We start from the raw sequence: 17,663 nt of genomic DNA, 5'->3' as shown, positions 1-17,663 counted from the left end.
GAAGACTGTGTATAAACTGTGCTAACACTTAGGCCCCTTGTCCTAGAATTAGCTAGACCAAAGCTTCATGTACCTGTGAAGAGCCAAGAAGAGCTAATTGTGGCACGGACAGTGAGTCCTGCTGCAGCTGACTAGGGCTAGAGAGAGTACATTTTCATTGTGTCATTCTCTGTAATGAGAAATAGAATATGAGCTAATGCAGGAGATCCTGAGCAAGAGAAAGCTTTATTACATATAAAAACTTCTCTACTTTCCACCCAGTCTATTATGTGAAAAATGAGTCATATTTTTGAATGTGGCTGATAAGAAAAGTTGTGGCTGAGGGACTGTGAGTACAAAAGGAAGCAGATGGATGGGTGTTGGAACATGCTGAACAAACAGCTGACTTCATTTTGTTTATTCTCTTTTAAATGATCAGTCCCTGGGTGTTGAGAAAGTTGTGTAAAACTAAAACCATTGAGCTAATTCTTCTCTGGAGGCATGCTCTGTATTTCCAGAGAATTACAGTGCTGGTCTTGTAGCAACAGCAACAAAGTGGAAGAAACATTCTGCCAAACAAAATGGAATAAAATTGTGTATTTCTCTTTAGTTTCTTCCTCCAGCAAAAAACAAGTCAGCCTCTGCCCAGCTTCTCCACATTGCACTGAGGACTCTGAGAGCAAAGCATGAGGTAGTTTAGTCATCACTGTAAAACCCTATGCAAGACTGACTGACTGTCCCCTGGTTCTATAGCCAGCCTGTGTCAGGCAGCTCAGAGCTGCCCAGACTGGTCACCAGCACTACTTGAACTGGTGAACAAGGTCACCAGATGGCAACCAACCACAAAGATTGGTGCTGATGTTGGAAATTATATTACTTTCCCAACCAATTTTAAATTAGTTGTTTTGTTAGTCATAAGCAATGCCCACTTGTAGCCAGCACAAATTAAGTTTCTTTTTCACAGACTCTTATTGTTACTTTGATCATTAAATCACCAAAACCTGAAGTTTGCTAAACTTACCATGGTAAGCTTCAATAAACAAAGCTTGAGGGAGTCAAAGACTGGGTAACTGGGATCTTAAATTTATGTCCCTTCCAGGATATGATGGACTAACCAGAAGATACAGAGGAGATTACAGCCTGGAGAGTTGAAGATTCCCTGTCTGACAAAAAGATGATAAGAGGGATAAAAAATCATGTGGACTCATTACCATGAGGAGTGAGAGATCATGTCACAAAACCACGTAGCCTGTGACAAAGATGAGCTTAAATGAATTCTTGTTTTTATCTGGGGGACACTAGTTGCAAACTAATTGTGAAAAAAATATCTAATCCTGGTAATTTTCAGAGCTAGAAATTTCATGTACAAATGGACATTTTTTTTTCCAATATATTTATGGTCCATCACAGACACATGGATATAGTCCTGAAATTCTGAGCAAAAAAAAAAGGGGGCAAAACGTCATGTTATGCTCTCTTTCAAAATCACATCTACAGATAACTTTATATGGCATTATAAAGTACAGTTTAAAAAAATATCAAACAGCACACACTAAACTATTTTCCAAAGTTAGTAGAATAGAAAATGTGTCTACTGAGATCTAATCCCATCTGAGATTTATCTGAAGGAGCACCATTAAAATCCAGACTGAGGACTAAAATTTAAACTTGCTTTGTGTTGGCAGCAGCCAATGCCTGGAGGAAGAATTTCCCACATGCCCCAGGGAGAAGGATCTCTGGCAGGTGGGACCCATCACCCTCAGATGGAAAGACTGGGGGACATATGTCCCACATTGTGCAAAGAGGGACATTGTGGTCTCTCATGAAGATTTTGGTGACTGACACTAACAAGTACGGTGATATGAAAGTGGACTTGGGGGTAGTGGGTTATGTGGAAGGACTTGCAGGTTGTAACTTACAGTGGTGTTTGGCCACTGGATAGAAGAAGCAGAGCAACTACATCTGGTCATTCTGGTTTTAGAATGTTGTGGTTGGATTTTATCCAGCTCTTGGGTCAGGGAAACTGTGAGAAAAAGAAAAGAAAAAAAAAAGACAGCTTGTTTTACTTTGAGTTTCTGTATTTGTGAGGAAGGAGAGTTCAGCAGAATTCTCAAGATTCACAGAACATTTAATATGTAGTAAACAGAGACCAAAACACAGCACTGTGTACGTGCATGCATACATGTGCCAACATATACCAATAGCAACTATTGGGAGACCAAATCTTAAGACAGAGGTAACTAGATGCATTGCCAAATCCTTCAAATTCCACCCTTTCATTATCCTGCCAGTTTGCAATCCTGCAATGTCTCGCATGCAAACCAGAAATAATAACACAAGCAGAAAGTAACTTCAGCACCATGGTGATTGAAGGTGGAGAGATGGCTGCAGAAAGGTTTTGAGGTGCATTCCATGGAGAAGACAGAATACACCTGACATGCTGACAAGCTTGCACATGTTAGATCTGAAATGCATTTAGCTAGCTGGAAGTAAAAGAAAAAAATATTTAGTTTTTTTACAGTCACAGTTTCTGAGTCTGTCTTACTTAGGTTTGAAGCCCAAAGACACTATTCTTTCCAGTGATTTCAATGGGTTTTAGATGAAGGCCTTAGAAGGTGTTTGGTGTTTTGTCCTGCTCCAGTTCAGTCTTTTCAGAATCAAGAACTGGATCGATTATTCTCTGGGAAGACATTAATGCTCCCAGCTGCCCCAGCTTTTGGAGACAATCAATTTTTCCCAAGGCCCACAGCCACCTTTGAAGGAGCTGGCAAAAACATTACCAGTTTTAGTGCTTCGTAGTTCAAAAACAACAGTTGATTTTACTTAAAGACAGCATTAGATGTCTTTTTCCATTCCAGCTATATATTAATGCTCCTCCACTCTCAACAGTATTTTAATGAGGAACTGCAAACAAATAAGAAAGGACCACAGGCAATTAAAAAAGATGTCATTACTAATGTTGCAAGAGAAACAGCTTGAAAACCGTCTGTGCTTTTCCTTTCTGTAAAATTCCTTTTAAAATTGCCCCTGCTTCTTTCCCTTTCTTCATGCAGCTGTCACTTTTGTCTTCCCATCCATCCAGTCTTATGGATGACAGCAGATGAGCTACAAACATTGGATGCTGTTTTTTTCTGGATTGCACAGAAAGTGAATGTAGGCTTGTAATTTTGGTCTCTGGAAATAGATATGTGTTAGTAGGCTAAGCTGCCGTGTTGAAGTCATGCAGTGCTAAAATCTTCAATGGAGGTAATCCCTTCTGGTTTTTTGACAGATCCATTTTTTTACCAAGAATCTTTTGGCATGAAAAAAAAGTGAAACTCTACCACTAGAATTTTGTGCTTCCAGACAGCAAAACATTGACTGAGCAACTGGGAAAATATGCAGGCTCCTTCACCTGGGTTGCCTGGGAGACCTGGTGTGTCACCCAGCTCTCCTGGTGCTGGGGATTTCCATGTCTCCCATGCACAGTCCTTGTGTCTGTGGGAGGCTCAGACACTGGAGCTGCTGCACAAGGCTGTCCATGCTCTGTGAGCTGATGAGCTTTCAGGACTCTGCTGGGCTCTGTGCATCCAGCAAGACCCACGTGGGTTCCAGGTGCTCTCAGCACCTCTGCTGAGATGTGAATCTGGTGACCACTGCCCAGTCAGACTGCAGTGCTGGAGGGATGCACCAGAAAAGGGGGCAGGGATGACCATTCTGAGACAGCCCCTCCCCTGACTTCAGGCTGGCTGGAGGGGGAGGCCTGGCCTATGGAGCAGATGATGGCATGATGTGTATTTGGGATGTCCAAGGTGTCCTATACAGGAAGTGTGGTGCACAGGCTCCTTGACTGGCACCCCCAGCAGATAGTACTCAGCCCACAAGAACACTTGAACTGGCCTATAGGAAACTTTGAAAAGGTGAAGGAGAATCCAAATTTTTGCATCTACTTAGCCTGGAGTAGTTATTTCAGACCCAAAATCTGGCTTCTTCACACATTTGGGGCCCTCCCCTGTGGGCAGTACCTCTCTGCAGGGCTGGAGGGCATGTGTTTTTATGACCAAGGGGAAGGAATAGGATGAGTACACTCCTCCTGCATTTCTGTCTTGAAACTGGGTTGTTGTGGAGCCAGAAATGCAAAAGGAAACAGAGACAGAGGCAGGATGGAGACTGCAGCCCAGAGGGGTGGTTTGCACTCCGCTGTGTCCTCAAACATCTATGCATTTTAGGGACTTAAAATTCAGAAATAGTCCAGGCTCCTAACTGTTAAATATGTGATATGCAAGCAGTATCTTGTGATGAAAGTTTTTGATTCTTCATGATATTCTGAGATGTCTTCTCCAGAATTACTGAAGTTTTTATTAGTAAGAAATGTAATAAACTCCCCTCGGAAGCTGAGTCATACAGTGAATGTTTCTAAAAAATTCCAAGCAGTCACTCCGGATCTAGCTCATCAGGTGCAGGGTGAGTTGGCAGCCAACCTCATTTATTCAAAGCCAGGCTTAAAGCAAAACATAGAATTACTTTATAAAAGGGAGGAAGCAGTACTCTCCAGAAAGCAGGGCGTTTAAGAAGGTGAATGTGGGAAATTACCCAGGCAATGAAGATAGTCATATCACATGGTGAAAAAGATGTTCTCAAAATGTCTCAGGAAAATAAAATGTGATCAATGTCTTAACTTTTCTGCATGTTTCAGTCTCTGGTATCTGAGAACAACCTGCTTATCAGTCCCAAAGCGATTATCACCACATGCCTTGTGATGGGGATGTCATCAGACTGCTACTGCAATGCCTAAATTAGCCCCTGCCAGTTGCAAAAAAGATGCAGTCTGAGTTACTGGGGCATTGCTCCAGTGAAGACTGTGGCCAGAGCTGCCTTTTGGCCATGGTCTTCACTGGCTGATGTGGCCTTAGTCCCTGATGCATGTCATGTCTCTTTTCCAAAGGACTCTGTCCACAAAGATGCTCACAGGATAATTTCCATCCCTCTTTAGTCCATGTGACCTGGGTGAGAAGACACATCCTGTTTCAGGTGTCTACAGAACCTGCCTCAACGACTGGATGGGGTCAGGGAGAGCCCAGGAGCCACTCTGCAGGCAGACCTTGGCAGACAGGGAAACAGCTGGGACAGCAACCAAAGCAGCCAGCACAACCTCAGCTGGAAGAGGATGCTTATCCATGGGCTTAGGTGCCACAAAAGTTGGCAAACAATGGTTTCAAGAGGGTCCTAATTCATTGTCATGCTGCACCTCGAAAATTCACTTGATGTAGATATCAACTGGGAAGATTTTTAAGTTGATTTTTCTCTGTCAACTCAAATGCAGGAAGTGTCAAAACCCGCTTTTTGTACCCACTTTGGAGACCAAAAGAGTTAGACTAGTTCTTAGCTAAGCTGGTTTTCTATATTGGTTTTCATCTCCATGCTAAAAAAAGAGGACCCACAGAGCTGTTTGCAGGTCCAGGGATTTGTCAGCTGTGGTGACACAAGTCTTTGCAGCCACTGCACGTTGCCACCATGACCCCACATGAGGAGCACACCCAAAGGACTATTTGGGCTATTCTCAAGCTGGCATGTACAAGTGGTAAATAGAAGAGAGATTACAATATTTATCCAAAGCACTTTGGGGTATAGATAACTAGAAGTGTGGGTGGCAAGAAGGCTGGGATGTTTTGGAGACTCTTCATCTGCTGAGCTAAGCAGCCGTGTGTGGACTCCTGCTGCCAACATGAAATACAGCACTGCAACCAGAAAGCACTTGGATGTGTCTGGGCCACCTGCACGTGCTGACAGCACATACAGGGACAGAAATAATCAAGCTTTACATCTACAGTGTGTATAGAAACCTATTTTACAGCAGCAGTGGGCTCAGAGCCCCCATCTGTGCAGTCAGCCCTGCTCCACTAAGAAGTGGTGAAGCTTGAGAAGGGGTAAGGCATTCACTGCAGCCATTTGCTCATGGCCTAACAGAGCTCTATCTGTTTCTATAAAAAATCAAGGAAAATTAGTCCTTCAGCTTGTTAACTCAGCCTTGAATTATGAGTTGAATGAGATTATGCACCAAATCCCAGAAGCCTGTCAACAATTTTGTTATTTATCGTTTTGTTTTCTGGGAAGTAAACAAAACCAAATATCCTTTCCCTAATTCAAAGAACATCTTTCATGATTCATGGGAAAATTATTTTGGCATCCCACGAATATTTTGGGCAACTCTGACTGATGAAAGCACATATATAGACGTGTGAGCCCAAACACAGAAATTCAGAATACTTCTCAACATACCATGTAGCTGTACAACCTCTTTCATTGAGGAAAATAATGAAAGACTGCTATGTGATTGCTAGCACCACTTCTTGAGCTGAGAACATTTCTCTTTTAGGAAGAGGTAAGAAATTTTAATCAGGATTTACTTCCCTTTACCCTGTTCATGGTTTTTCTTTGGCTTCTGCATTAGTAGCACTCGAGTTTTGCATCAAGTTTTTGTGGGTTTCCTTTCCATTAAAAATCCTGAAGTCTGTGACCAACATCAAGCAGAAGAAGGAAATACTGAACACACCAGAAGGCCCATGAGCTGAGGTGAGACAAGATTGTTTTACTTTCTCTGGTGTAGATAAAATGGTTACAATGATTAAAATACAACGTACTTTTCTTTCTCACTATTTGCAGTTAGGGTATTATTGCCAGAGACAGTTGACCAAACTTCTCTATGACAAAGCTGGTGTTGAGAAAATTTTTTGGCAGAAAAAAGGGTAGATTTATGTAACTAGGATGGTTTGCCAGATGGAAGATAACAATGAAGTTGTGGATCTGATTAAGAGAGACTTGTTTTTTAACTAGATGAAAAACATGTATTTGGCTTATGGCGAACTTTAAAAATAAAAGGTGTTCAATGTCAGACTCTTGGGGTTTTCTCCATTAATGTGCATTTAGAAAGGTGAATAATATGCCGTGTTTTGATGAATTTAGTGTTGATTCTAAGTATTGCAATTTTTTTCATTTATTCTTGGTAATGCTGCTCCTGAAACACAAAGAGATTATTAGCAAGGAAGCCACTGGGAACTTAAAAAACATGAGAACTTCTGTTTTTCTTGGAAGTGCAGTGGCAAATGCAAATGATCTCCTATATAGCAACAATATTATAATTGCCTTCCTATCTGGGAAATACAAAAAAATAGACTCAGGTGTCTGGGGTTCTCTTTAGGCAAAAGATTACTGTGATAGAGGCAAAGATCATACAACAGGTTCTAACTACTTCTCACTTTACATACCAAAGTAGTATATTTTGATGGAACAGCCTGATTTCCCTATTTAACTTTGCATTTGGAGAACAACTTATTAAAATAAAGTTGTTTTGTCATTCCTCCTGTTATAGTGAGTGCAGTGTTTTAGAGCAGCAGATCTCAGATCAACAGTTTGGAAATGGAGAGTTTATTTACACCTTTAGAGACAGTGGAGCCCTTCAGCAGCAGCACGCCTCCACCACACATCTTCAAAAGGACTGTGTCCTTCCGTCCAGACATGGCATAGAAATCCATTCCATTCTCTGCTGGGACACCACATAACTTAACTGACTGCTCTGTGTAAGAAAAGGGGTAGCCCAGGGATGCTGACTATACTTTACTTGCCTTTCTCTGCATGTTCTCGAGCTCCATAATCTCTGTTTTTAGTGTGGAGACAAGAACTGTCCACTGGGGGAATGGATCAAGATTTTATACAAGATTTGATACCCTACTTGATGGTGCCCCTCATTTTGCTGGCAATTTTGGATCTTCTGCTGTTGTAGCCAATGCAGAACTGACTTCAGCAAATGGTCAATGATGCCAGTGCCAAGTGCCCTTTCCCGAGTGCAACAGCCAGTTTAAAGTCCATGTAATTAGACACAGTTTAGATTATTTTTCCCCAGAATGCATCACCTTACATTAAAATGTACTAATTCTCATCTGCCACACTTCCAGCATGGCATCTGCCAACATGGAGAACTGTCATCTCCAGACTGGTGACAGAGACACTGGATAAATCTTGTCTGAGTGCCAAACCCTAGAGGACTCCATTGCTTATTTATTGAGCCCCAACTTTGCTTCTTACACTTCAGCCAGTTTTCAGCCCACAAAAGAACATGCCTTCCAGCTCTCTGGCAACTTAGCTGCTAAAGAAACCTTTGGTGCAGAGCTATGTTGAAGGCTTTGACAAATGCAACTCTATAAATGCACACATATCATAGAATCATAGAATGTTTTGGGCGGTAAGGGATCTTAGATATCATGTCATTCAAAGCCCCCTGCCATGGGCAGGGACACCTTCCACTAGACCAGGTCGCTTAAAGCCCCATCCAGCCTGGCCTTGAACACTGCCAGGGATTCCATTCCCCCTTGTCCTATCACAACATGCCCTTGTGAAAAGTCCCTCTCAAGCAATCTTGTAGGGCCCTTTTAGGTACTGGAACATGTTTTAAGGTCTCTCTGGGGCTGTCCTCTTCTCCAGGATGAACAGCCCCATCTCTCTCAGCCTGTCTTCACAGAAGATGTGCTCCAGCCTTTGGGCCATCTTCATGGTCCTGCTCTGGGCCACCTCCAGCAGGTCAATGATGTTCTTATGTCAGGGTTTCAGGGATGAATGCAGTGCTCAAGTGAGGTCTCACAAGAGTGAAGTAGAAGGGAAAATCTCCTCCCTCAGCCATACATGTACATCCATATATATATATATATATATATATATATATATATATATATATATATATAAAATGACCACTGGGTCCCCTTCATCCATTGTCATTACAGCCCTTCAGTGGGTCAGTGGGTAAGCCACACAGGCTTACCATTTTCAGAAGACATGATGACTTTTTCTCAGCAGACTGGCATTCACTGAGCTCAGTGCCCTCTTACAGATGCCCCCAAAATGTCCCAGAGGAGGAAATTGGTCCTAGTGGTGAGTAGCTCCCAGGACTGATGACGAGCTCACGGCCTTGAGCAGCCTTATCAAGCCCTTCTGGTAAATGAGAGCTGCACTGATGACACATCAGTCCCCTGGCACAGGGCCTGATTGCAATGGTGGGTTACGTGCCTTGGCCAGCAGTCTCATGGTTGAGGTCCTGTGGGATACTGATATGAGTGCCATCTGGTCTCAATTGCTCTTTGGACTCTCGCTTATCTAGTTGGTTTAATTCTTCCTGCCCACATCTGTTGAGTGGTGCTGGCTCCTCTGTCCTTTTTACTGTGCCAGCCCTGAAAATATCCCAGCATCTTTGGTTGGGAAGAGTGATTTCCCTGAGTTTTCCTGCTATGACCTTGTTCCTAAGAGATCTTTTGCCACTAAACTCCCCTGCCAGTTCCCAAGTGGTTTTTTATCTTTCAGTAGGTTTACAAAACTTACTGTCAACCAGAACATCCTTTATCAGAAGCTCTTTTTTAATGCTCCTGGTTTCCTCTCCACATTTGATCTGTCATGATACAGACCTTCCTGTTCTCCACATTTTGACAAGCCTTCTGCTTTCCAAATGGAGATCTTTTCCTTATAGCAGTCTTGGTAACTATTTTACTGATAGACATTGGGCTCAATATTTCTAAAAGTGCCTGTTTCTTTTGGAATGGAGGCTTGTTGAATTTTCTGTTTTTTTCTAAAACAGCCCCCAAATTTATGTAGGCTTCTTCCTTCTGGGACTGTTTTGCTGTTCCACAATGCTGCTGAGCCCAGCTCTACTGTGATTAACAGTACAGAGCTACCTCCACCAAAAACCTGTGCAGCACTAAAAATCAGATGGCATCATGTAGAGGTAGAATGCCAAAGTAGAATTGCATCTTGTGATGCTGATTTTTTTTACAGGACTAATTATTCTAGGAATCAGGAAGTTGTTGCTTATGGACATACCATCTCATCCTGCTGCAGCATTGTGTCATTATAAAGACACCCCAAACCTCCTCCCATTGCTACCTGCTTTCATCTTCCTACCCTCACTTAATGTGCTCTGGCAACTGTCATACCCTGGTAAGGAGCTCAGTAGTGCATTCCTAGTGGTATATTTTTATTATTAGAGTCTGCCTACAGGAGCCCTGTTGTGCTTCTCTTCAGCCACAATATTTTTACAGTGTTGTGAGTTATGTAGTCCCTCCTGCACAGTGCCACTCCTCCACCCGAGCATCCTACAGTATCATTACCATCAAGCTGGTAGCATGGCAACACAGGCTCCTATTGATTATCCTTTCTCCTGCAGGTCTCTGAGGTTTCCTTTGCACCAGGGTTTTGGTCTCATGCCAAGCCTGATGGGTGCTCTGTCTCTTTTTCAGGTTTGAGATCAGTGCAGAATTACACGTAAGATTTGGTTTTGATCAGACATTCAAGATAGCATGTGCCAGTCTATTGGATTTGTGGGCAGTTGTATCCTGAGCTTAAAATATGAGAGGTTTAGGGCATTTTTACTAGTTTAGTATCTCCTTCAATTAAACAAATCTCTTACTTTTGCTTTATCAGCCCCCTACCTGTCTTGCCCACCCATCCATTTGTTAAGGATGTAAAATTCACCTCAGGTAAGGAATGTCTTTCTGCTATCATCTTACCTAAAACTGCTCTCAAGCCAGGCTAAGATAAAAGGAGAAATATATATTCATAATAAATATGTATAATTTATAATATAGATGTAATTTGTAATGAAAGATAAATATTTCTTAATAAAATCCATGCTAATCAAGCTGTAAATATTTTTTAAAGATTTCACAGAAGAAAAGATAAAAAACCCACCCAAACTCTACATCTAATCTACTCATGCAGCAATTTTTTCAGAAAAGGCTCCCTTTTTCTTTCTCAGCTGATTTTCTCTTTCTCATGCCAGGGAGACTGTCAGAGCCTCAGGACATGTGTCAGCTGATCCATTTGATAGCTTCCATCAGTGAAACTTGTATATAGAAAAATCTGTTAGAGAATTTCTATCAGATGAGCCTTGCAGTATCCCATTTCGGTTCAGTTTGTCCTTTTCCTTTTCTCTCCTTTTTTTTTCTTTTTCATTCTTTTTTTTTTTTTTTTTTTTTTGAGGGCTGTTAGATCTTACTGCAAATCTCCCTTCTTTTGGGAGACACAGAAAATCCCAATAGGTCTAGTCTCTCACCCTTAACCCATCCTGTTCATTCCTGACCCAGGAAACCGTCTGGATACTTCTGCTGAAAATGAAGTTTATGGCCTGTCCTTAGATAGATTATTAGTTCTGCATATCTAGGAGCCATCTCCTAAACTTAGCTGGCTAATTACAGTTCTTGGAAGGCAAAAATTCTCCCCTTATCCTCTGTGGTTGTTTGAGGTAGTCCCACATGAAATATATCTTCCACTTCACCTTCCTTTCTCATTGATCTGTGTGTCAAGACACAGCCAACAGGAGCATCTACACACGAAAATTGTATGGGTCATTGCTGGCCCTGCACTGAGTGCAGACACCATGAGGCTTTAAGAGCTTTCAGCTGACTGGTGTCCAGCTTCTTTCTCTTGGACATCCCATAACAGCTTGAAACTTGTGTTGGAATAACTTGGAGAGGAGTCTGAGGACTGATTTTCTTACTAGGGTCAAGAATACTGAATTTTCTCAATTGCACATGCACTGTTCTACTCTTAGTCTAGGTCTAGCTGGAAAGAGAATTGAGGAGCATTTGTGCAATTAGAGGATAAAACAGCTTAAATGGTAGTTGTTGGCTAGATACCCTCATGTGGGGAGCCTGAGCAAAGTGCCTCAGCCCCTGTGCTTGTAGAGCTTTCCCCAGGGTACACGGACCCAAGGGCTTTTCATTAACTGAATCTTCATTGCCCCAATCCCATCGTCCATCAGATAGCACTGGACACAAGCCATCACTCCTAGTGCTGGGCAGGGCATGGAATTTGTCCACAGTCCAAGTTCTTCAACCTCATTTGACTCCTCTACCCCACAGCTGGCACACAAAACAAGAATGCTTCAACAGGCGGCAGATCCCTTCACTAATATTTTTTTGTGTTTTGGGGTTTCTAAAGGCAAGGATGCCTGGACCACAGGAAAACAGAGTCAGAAGGGCTTTTCCCTTTGCCATACCTCAGGCTGTAATGCTTCCCTGAAAAATGGGGGCATCATATTCATTCTGGAGAAAAGTTGGTCTTGATCTCATACAGAAAACAGGTATATCAGACTGTTTCCATAAAGAAAATCAAAACAATTAAAAGTCCTTTGATTCCTGAAGATTTATCTTTAAAAAGAATATATCTTCCATCTCCTTCATGAAGAAAGAGCATCTCAAACGAGAAGGAGATTAACTTTAGGAGCATGTGCTTAGTCAGTCCAGTGCTTTCCTGAGACCCAATATCCATGAAGTGCTCCGTGGGAGCCCAGCCTGGGGTTGGGCTTCCCACGCTTCCCATCCCATTGGGGCTGGATAAAAAGATGCCTGCTGGGGCACATGTGGTTGCTATATTTAAGGAACTCTGACAGACTCTGAGACACAGCCCTGGGGATACCATGGCCTGCTCTGAACATAGTTCAGGTTCCCACACCACGGCTCCAGTTTGCAAATTAGCTCCCATTTACAGCACACTGGGTAGCTGGGTGTTCAAAGTACCCAAATGTAAAGCCAAATTTGCCCCCAAGGAGGGTCCACCCGTACAAATAAGTTAGTTTCAAATTGTGAAGCCAGTGAGGCTCAGAATAAGAGGTAGGATACTGTTGTGTACCATGGGTGCATTATTGCTCATGGTGGGGCAAATTAAAAGCTTCTTTTCCATGCATCTGCAAATGCCATGTCATTGTGGTTTTCAGGCTAAAAATTTCCATGCCCCATCTTTATTGGCAGATATAAAGAGGGAATTGCTCCCAGGGTCAAACAAGAAACAATACTGACACCTTCCTTTGAAAATACTATTAGCTGCAGGACAGCTGAGATAAGAAATCAAGAGTTCAGAAAATAAATATACACTAATGAGAAAAAAAAATTACTATTTAGAGTGTTTTAGTGGTGAGTGGTTTTGATTTGATTTTTTGACAGGAGGAGAAATGTGTCTCTCTGAGCACAGCCCATTTTCTCAGAGGCCATGTTCATTAGGGGTGCCAGTGGGGGCTGCCCTGGAAGCTGCAGCGTGTGTGGATGACTGACTGGGGCAGAACAGCTGAGCACAGACGAGGTTAAGAGAGTGGTACGTGGAGCAAAGGCCCCACAAAAAGAGACATAGAAAGCCACCAGGAGCTAACAAGAAAGTAGAAATACAGTGCAAGGAGGAGGGAGTTAAAAAATGAACCGTGCATAATTAGCACAGTGTTTGCACAGTGTTTAAGGTTAAAATGTCCTAAATTTTTACATGTATCAAAATACGTCTGGTATTGCTCAGGAAATACTGCCAAAAATATATCAGAAACATTTCCCTGGTTCCAAAAGGCAGATTCAGTTATTTTGGCTTTCCATTCTAATTTGAAATGCAGGCCTAGCAGTGGGCAGTGATTTCTTTTCTGATCAGGTTTTGATGTTTCCATGGTAGGTGACTGGGGACTCAAAACTTCCCTGCCACAAAATGGCTGACAGCAAGCTGGCTTGTTTTGCACAGCAAAGATCAGAGACTTGTCATTAAAACACACACACAGCACCTCTAAAAGGCAGCACTTTTACAGGCTGAGAACACAACCAGCTGCTGTAGCAGTGAAACTCATTAGAGCTTACTTGGGGCTTTGTGTCCTGAGACGTGTGTTTACTGGGAAGTCACAAGTAATTACTCGCTAACGAACCCTTACTTCCCACTGTCATCTGCACCTTGCAATTTCTGCCCTCAGTGGAGCAGTCCCAAATAGCCAAACTCCCTGCCCAGCCTGTAACCCAGCACTCACACCACTTCTTTTCCCTCTGGCAGAAAAATGGAGGCGCTGGCTGAGATTATGAATATTTCCAAGGAGGCACTAGATGGCAGCTTCATTAACAGCTCCTCCAACTGCACAACTGACAGCTTCAAACAAGTAATTTATCCCGTCACGTATCTCTTTATCTTCTTCCCGGGTGCTGTTGGAAACAGCCTCTCCATTTATGTTTTCTCCCAGACTTCACAAAGGAGCTCAATAAACATTTACATGCAGAACCTGGCCGTTTCAGACCTCATGTTTGTCAGCACTTTGCCCTTTCGGGCTTCATATTACCTCTTGGGATCCCATTGGATGTTTGGTGACATCCTCTGCAGGATCATGACTTACACCTTGTACATGAACATGTACTGCAGCATTTATTTCCTCGCCGTGCTCAGCGTGGTTCGTTTCGTAGCCATCGCCCACCCGTTCAAACTCGGACAAGTGACCAACACCAAGTATGCCAGGATTACCTGTGTGGCCATATGGATCTTCGTGCTGGCAGCTTCCAGCCCTCTGTTAAACAAGGAAATCGCTGGCTACAGCAACCCAGTCAAATGCTTGGACCTCCACCCCTCCAGCACACACAGGCTCCTCATGATGAACAGCTTTGTCCTCGTCGTGGGCTTCATCCTGCCCTTCTGCACAATTGTGTTCTGCTATGTCTTTGCCATCAGAGCGCTGATCAAGTCCAGGGCTACGCGGAGCGGGAGGGCAATCTGTCACAGGAAGGCACTGTTAACCATTGTCATCACCCTTGTCCTCTCCCTCATCTGCTTCCTGCCCTACCACATCCTGAGAACTGTCCACCTGATGTACAGCAGCTGCAGCCAGGCCAACATGCACAAGGCGCTGGTGGTCACTCTTTGCCTCGCTGCCATGAACAGCTGCCTTGATCCCTTCCTCTATTACTTTGCTGCTGAAAATTTCAAAGCAAAAATCAGAAGTTTGTGCTGCAGGTAGCTGGTGCAGAATTGCAAATATATATATACATATATATATATATATATACACACATATATATATATACACATATATACATATATATATATGTATATATACATATATATATATGTGTGTGTGTGTATATATATATATACACACATATATATATGTATATATACCATCCTGATGGGATCTCTAGACTGGGCTCATACTGTTCAATGACAGAGGCTGCGTACTGTGCTGCCAGCCTACAGCTCTGCTGCTCACTGTCAGGCATCTCTGGAGCAGAAGTCTCTGGGACAGAGTTCTTTGTGGGTGACCAAAACTGATCTGGATGATCTGAGGACAGGTGGCTGGGTATGGTCCCTGGTTGTCTTCTGTTTAGCAGTGTAGAGACACCTCTGTTGTCCACTCTCCCCAGGACAAGGCATTGAAAGGAATCCACCTTGCTACTGGAGTCCCATTATTTAATTTCACAATACTGAGTGACTTGAAAGGGAATCTGCTCATCTGACCACTTCAGTGTCTGTCCCTGAACCTCTCAGTGCTCCATTTCCCTTCATGTGCAGGGGTTCAGACACTGTGATTCCCTAAAAATTCACAGTACCCTGCCAGTTACTGCAAACGCTGTCAAAGGGGTTGCACATTAAAGAAATATAAAGCATCACTTATGCTTTCCACTGAGGCTGACTTAAAAACAGGAAGAGAGGCAAGCAGGACTCAGCACTGGCTCAGGCTGCTCAGAAGTCACTAACATGTCTAAATTTTCCACTCTGAGCCAGCGACCAAGGTATTCTGCTTAACATTTCATGGGTTGTCAAGTGAGAGAATGATTTCAAGCAAGTAGCATCATCCTGGACTGTTGTGAGTAAGACAACCGCTGGCAGTGGGAGCAGGATGCGGGTGCCCAGAGCACTGGGCTGCATCCTGCAGTTCTTCATGTGGAGTCAATTCCTTCAAGGTCATTGCAACGCTTTGTTTTTATGCCCAGTGTTGCCAGTGCTTTTAACAAAGCTGAGGCTAAGCAGTTCCATTCCCACGCAGGGATCCAAAGAAAAACTTTAAAAATTATTTTGGTCTAAAAAGGTCACAAGGGAGTGGTTTCCACTGCACAGGTAAATCAGTCTGACACCAAACAGCTGCCAAAGGAATTCCCAATTGCTCATCTTCAGTCTCCTCTGAGGAGGAAACTGATGCCTTTTTTCATAGGATTAACTTCCCATTGGTTTGAATTTCCTACATCAAACATGAAAGAATCCAACAGGGAAGCACTAACCCAGGTACAGGAAAAAAGATGGGCAACAGAGAAGGTGGAAGAGAGCTTTTTTAGAAAGCAATGGGAATCTACTCCTGTGTGTACTTTGGAAAATTTCATCGAATGGCTGTCTGTATATGTAAGTCTCTGAATATTTTCTAAAATATGTTTTCTAAAAATTAGACCTAAGTGAAAACAGGCTCAAACTCAGTTAGACCATATTTAGATTTTGGGTTTAATTACCTCATATTTTACTAAAAACAGACAAGAAGTTTAGTCATGTTTTCCAAGAAAGCAGCTGGACTTATATAAAAACTAACGAAAATGCTGAAAACCTTCCTTTGCCGTAAAATTCAACCAAAGGAAGGTTTCTTTCTGTGAAGATGCTTCTCAATGCTCTGAACTTTTTATGGAGAAAGAACTCCATAAGCTGAATGTTATCGCTCCCAAACAAAAATAACAGCAGCAAGCTATTTTTAGCTCTGCCTGAAATATTCAGAAAAAAATCATTGCTGGTCAGGTGGAAAAGTACTTGGCAAATCACTGGAAAAGGCACATTTTTTCTTGGCTGTCTAAGGGTTATGTTCAATCTGTTTCAGTCACTTGATGCTGCCTTTGATGTAGGCAGAGAGTTTTATCAGAAGCCTTCACTAAAGTTCATGCTCCAAATCCTTATTTCAATAACGCAGCAGCATACCTGAGAGCTGACCTAATGATGCCACGTGAGCTCCTTGATCCCAGGCTGTTGAGGAAAAAGGGAATATTAGCAGTGGTTTGCAATAGGAATTTGATTGAGATGGTAACCATGCAGATATAGCAAGCTCATAATTGGAAGGAAGGGGCAAACTCTTTTTCTGTGGTTTTCATCCGTCAGGAAGAAACCTGAACAGCAACAAGTGACAAGCTTGAAGCCTCTCATGAGACACCATCCACTTCAAATACTGCAAGAGAATGCAAAAAAATATCCACAGTCCAATCTCACCCACATGCTTCTGTCTGTATCTGTCCAGTGCACCCGAGTATCAGATAATTTTGCATTTAGAGGCTATATGTATCTCTCTTATGAGGTCACTTTTTTTGTATTGATCACACTATTACTTTGTTGGCAATTGAATTAACTGTCAGAATTGTGTTTTAATAAACTAGATTTACCTGTGGCTGAAGAAATGTTTTTTATTGATCGCACAGCTAACAAGGGATCTCCTCTGGGTGCAGGGGAGAAGGAACAAGAAACAGATTCTGAGTTTCTGTAAGTGAGCCATCATTTCACAGGACTGAAATGTCTTTGGATGTGTGAGAACATCCTGCTGCCTTATTCAGATCGCCGACAAAATAGTGGGGAACATGAGTCAAAATCTGAGGTCCAGATACAGTAATAGAATTTTTAAATTATGATTTAGTTATGAAAGGATTCTAGACCATCCTTGTTAGGGATTTTCTCATGAAGTTTCAATAACACTTGTATAACATGCTACATTCCCATTTACTGCTTTTTCTCCATTTATTGCTCTTGCACGTCTCTGCTCATGGAGCTGAAGATTCGGATTCTTCATTGTGGAAGTATTATAGTAAAAAATGTAGTTAAAAAAGTACCAACCTATCTATTCTAAAAAATAAAGCTCCTGACACTTAAATTGCTTGCAATGCCTCTAGGTCCCTCAAGGGACCACATTCCCCTTGAAAAGT

General features: G+C 42.5%; 1 protein-coding gene across 4 annotated transcripts; it reads left to right on the top strand.

The window, feature by feature from the left end:
- The first annotated feature begins 6,209 nt into the window (after window positions 1–6,209).
- On the top strand, window positions 6,210–17,134 carry CYSLTR2 (cysteinyl leukotriene receptor 2). Of its 4 annotated transcripts, XM_050979424.1 has the most exons (3): window positions 6,210–6,340; window positions 6,469–6,531; window positions 13,792–17,134. In XM_050979424.1, the coding sequence occupies exon 3, from the start codon at window positions 13,796–13,798 to the stop codon at window positions 14,738–14,740; it is 945 nt and encodes a 314-aa protein (XP_050835381.1). In that variant the 5' UTR covers window positions 6,210–6,340; window positions 6,469–6,531; window positions 13,792–13,795; the 3' UTR covers window positions 14,741–17,134. The 4 variants fall into 4 exon arrangements, with proteins under 4 accessions (XP_050835381.1, XP_050835387.1, XP_050835378.1 ...); XM_050979430.1 differs by lacking the exon at window positions 6,469–6,531; XM_050979421.1 differs by having other exon boundaries at window positions 6,210–6,531.
- Window positions 17,135–17,663: the final 529 nt, after the last annotated feature.

Source organism: Serinus canaria, chromosome 1, assembly GCF_022539315.1.
Source record: "Serinus canaria isolate serCan28SL12 chromosome 1, serCan2020, whole genome shotgun sequence".
Taxonomy (NCBI): domain Eukaryota; kingdom Metazoa; phylum Chordata; class Aves; order Passeriformes; family Fringillidae; genus Serinus; species Serinus canaria.
This window is presented reverse-complemented; position numbering and strand designations above follow the sequence as displayed.

Excerpts from the sequence above, each read along its gene's own strand:
- CYSLTR2 (XM_050979430.1), top strand. The coding sequence starts at position 13,796 with ATGGAGGCGCTGGCTGAGATTATGAATATTTCCAAGGAGGCACTAGAT.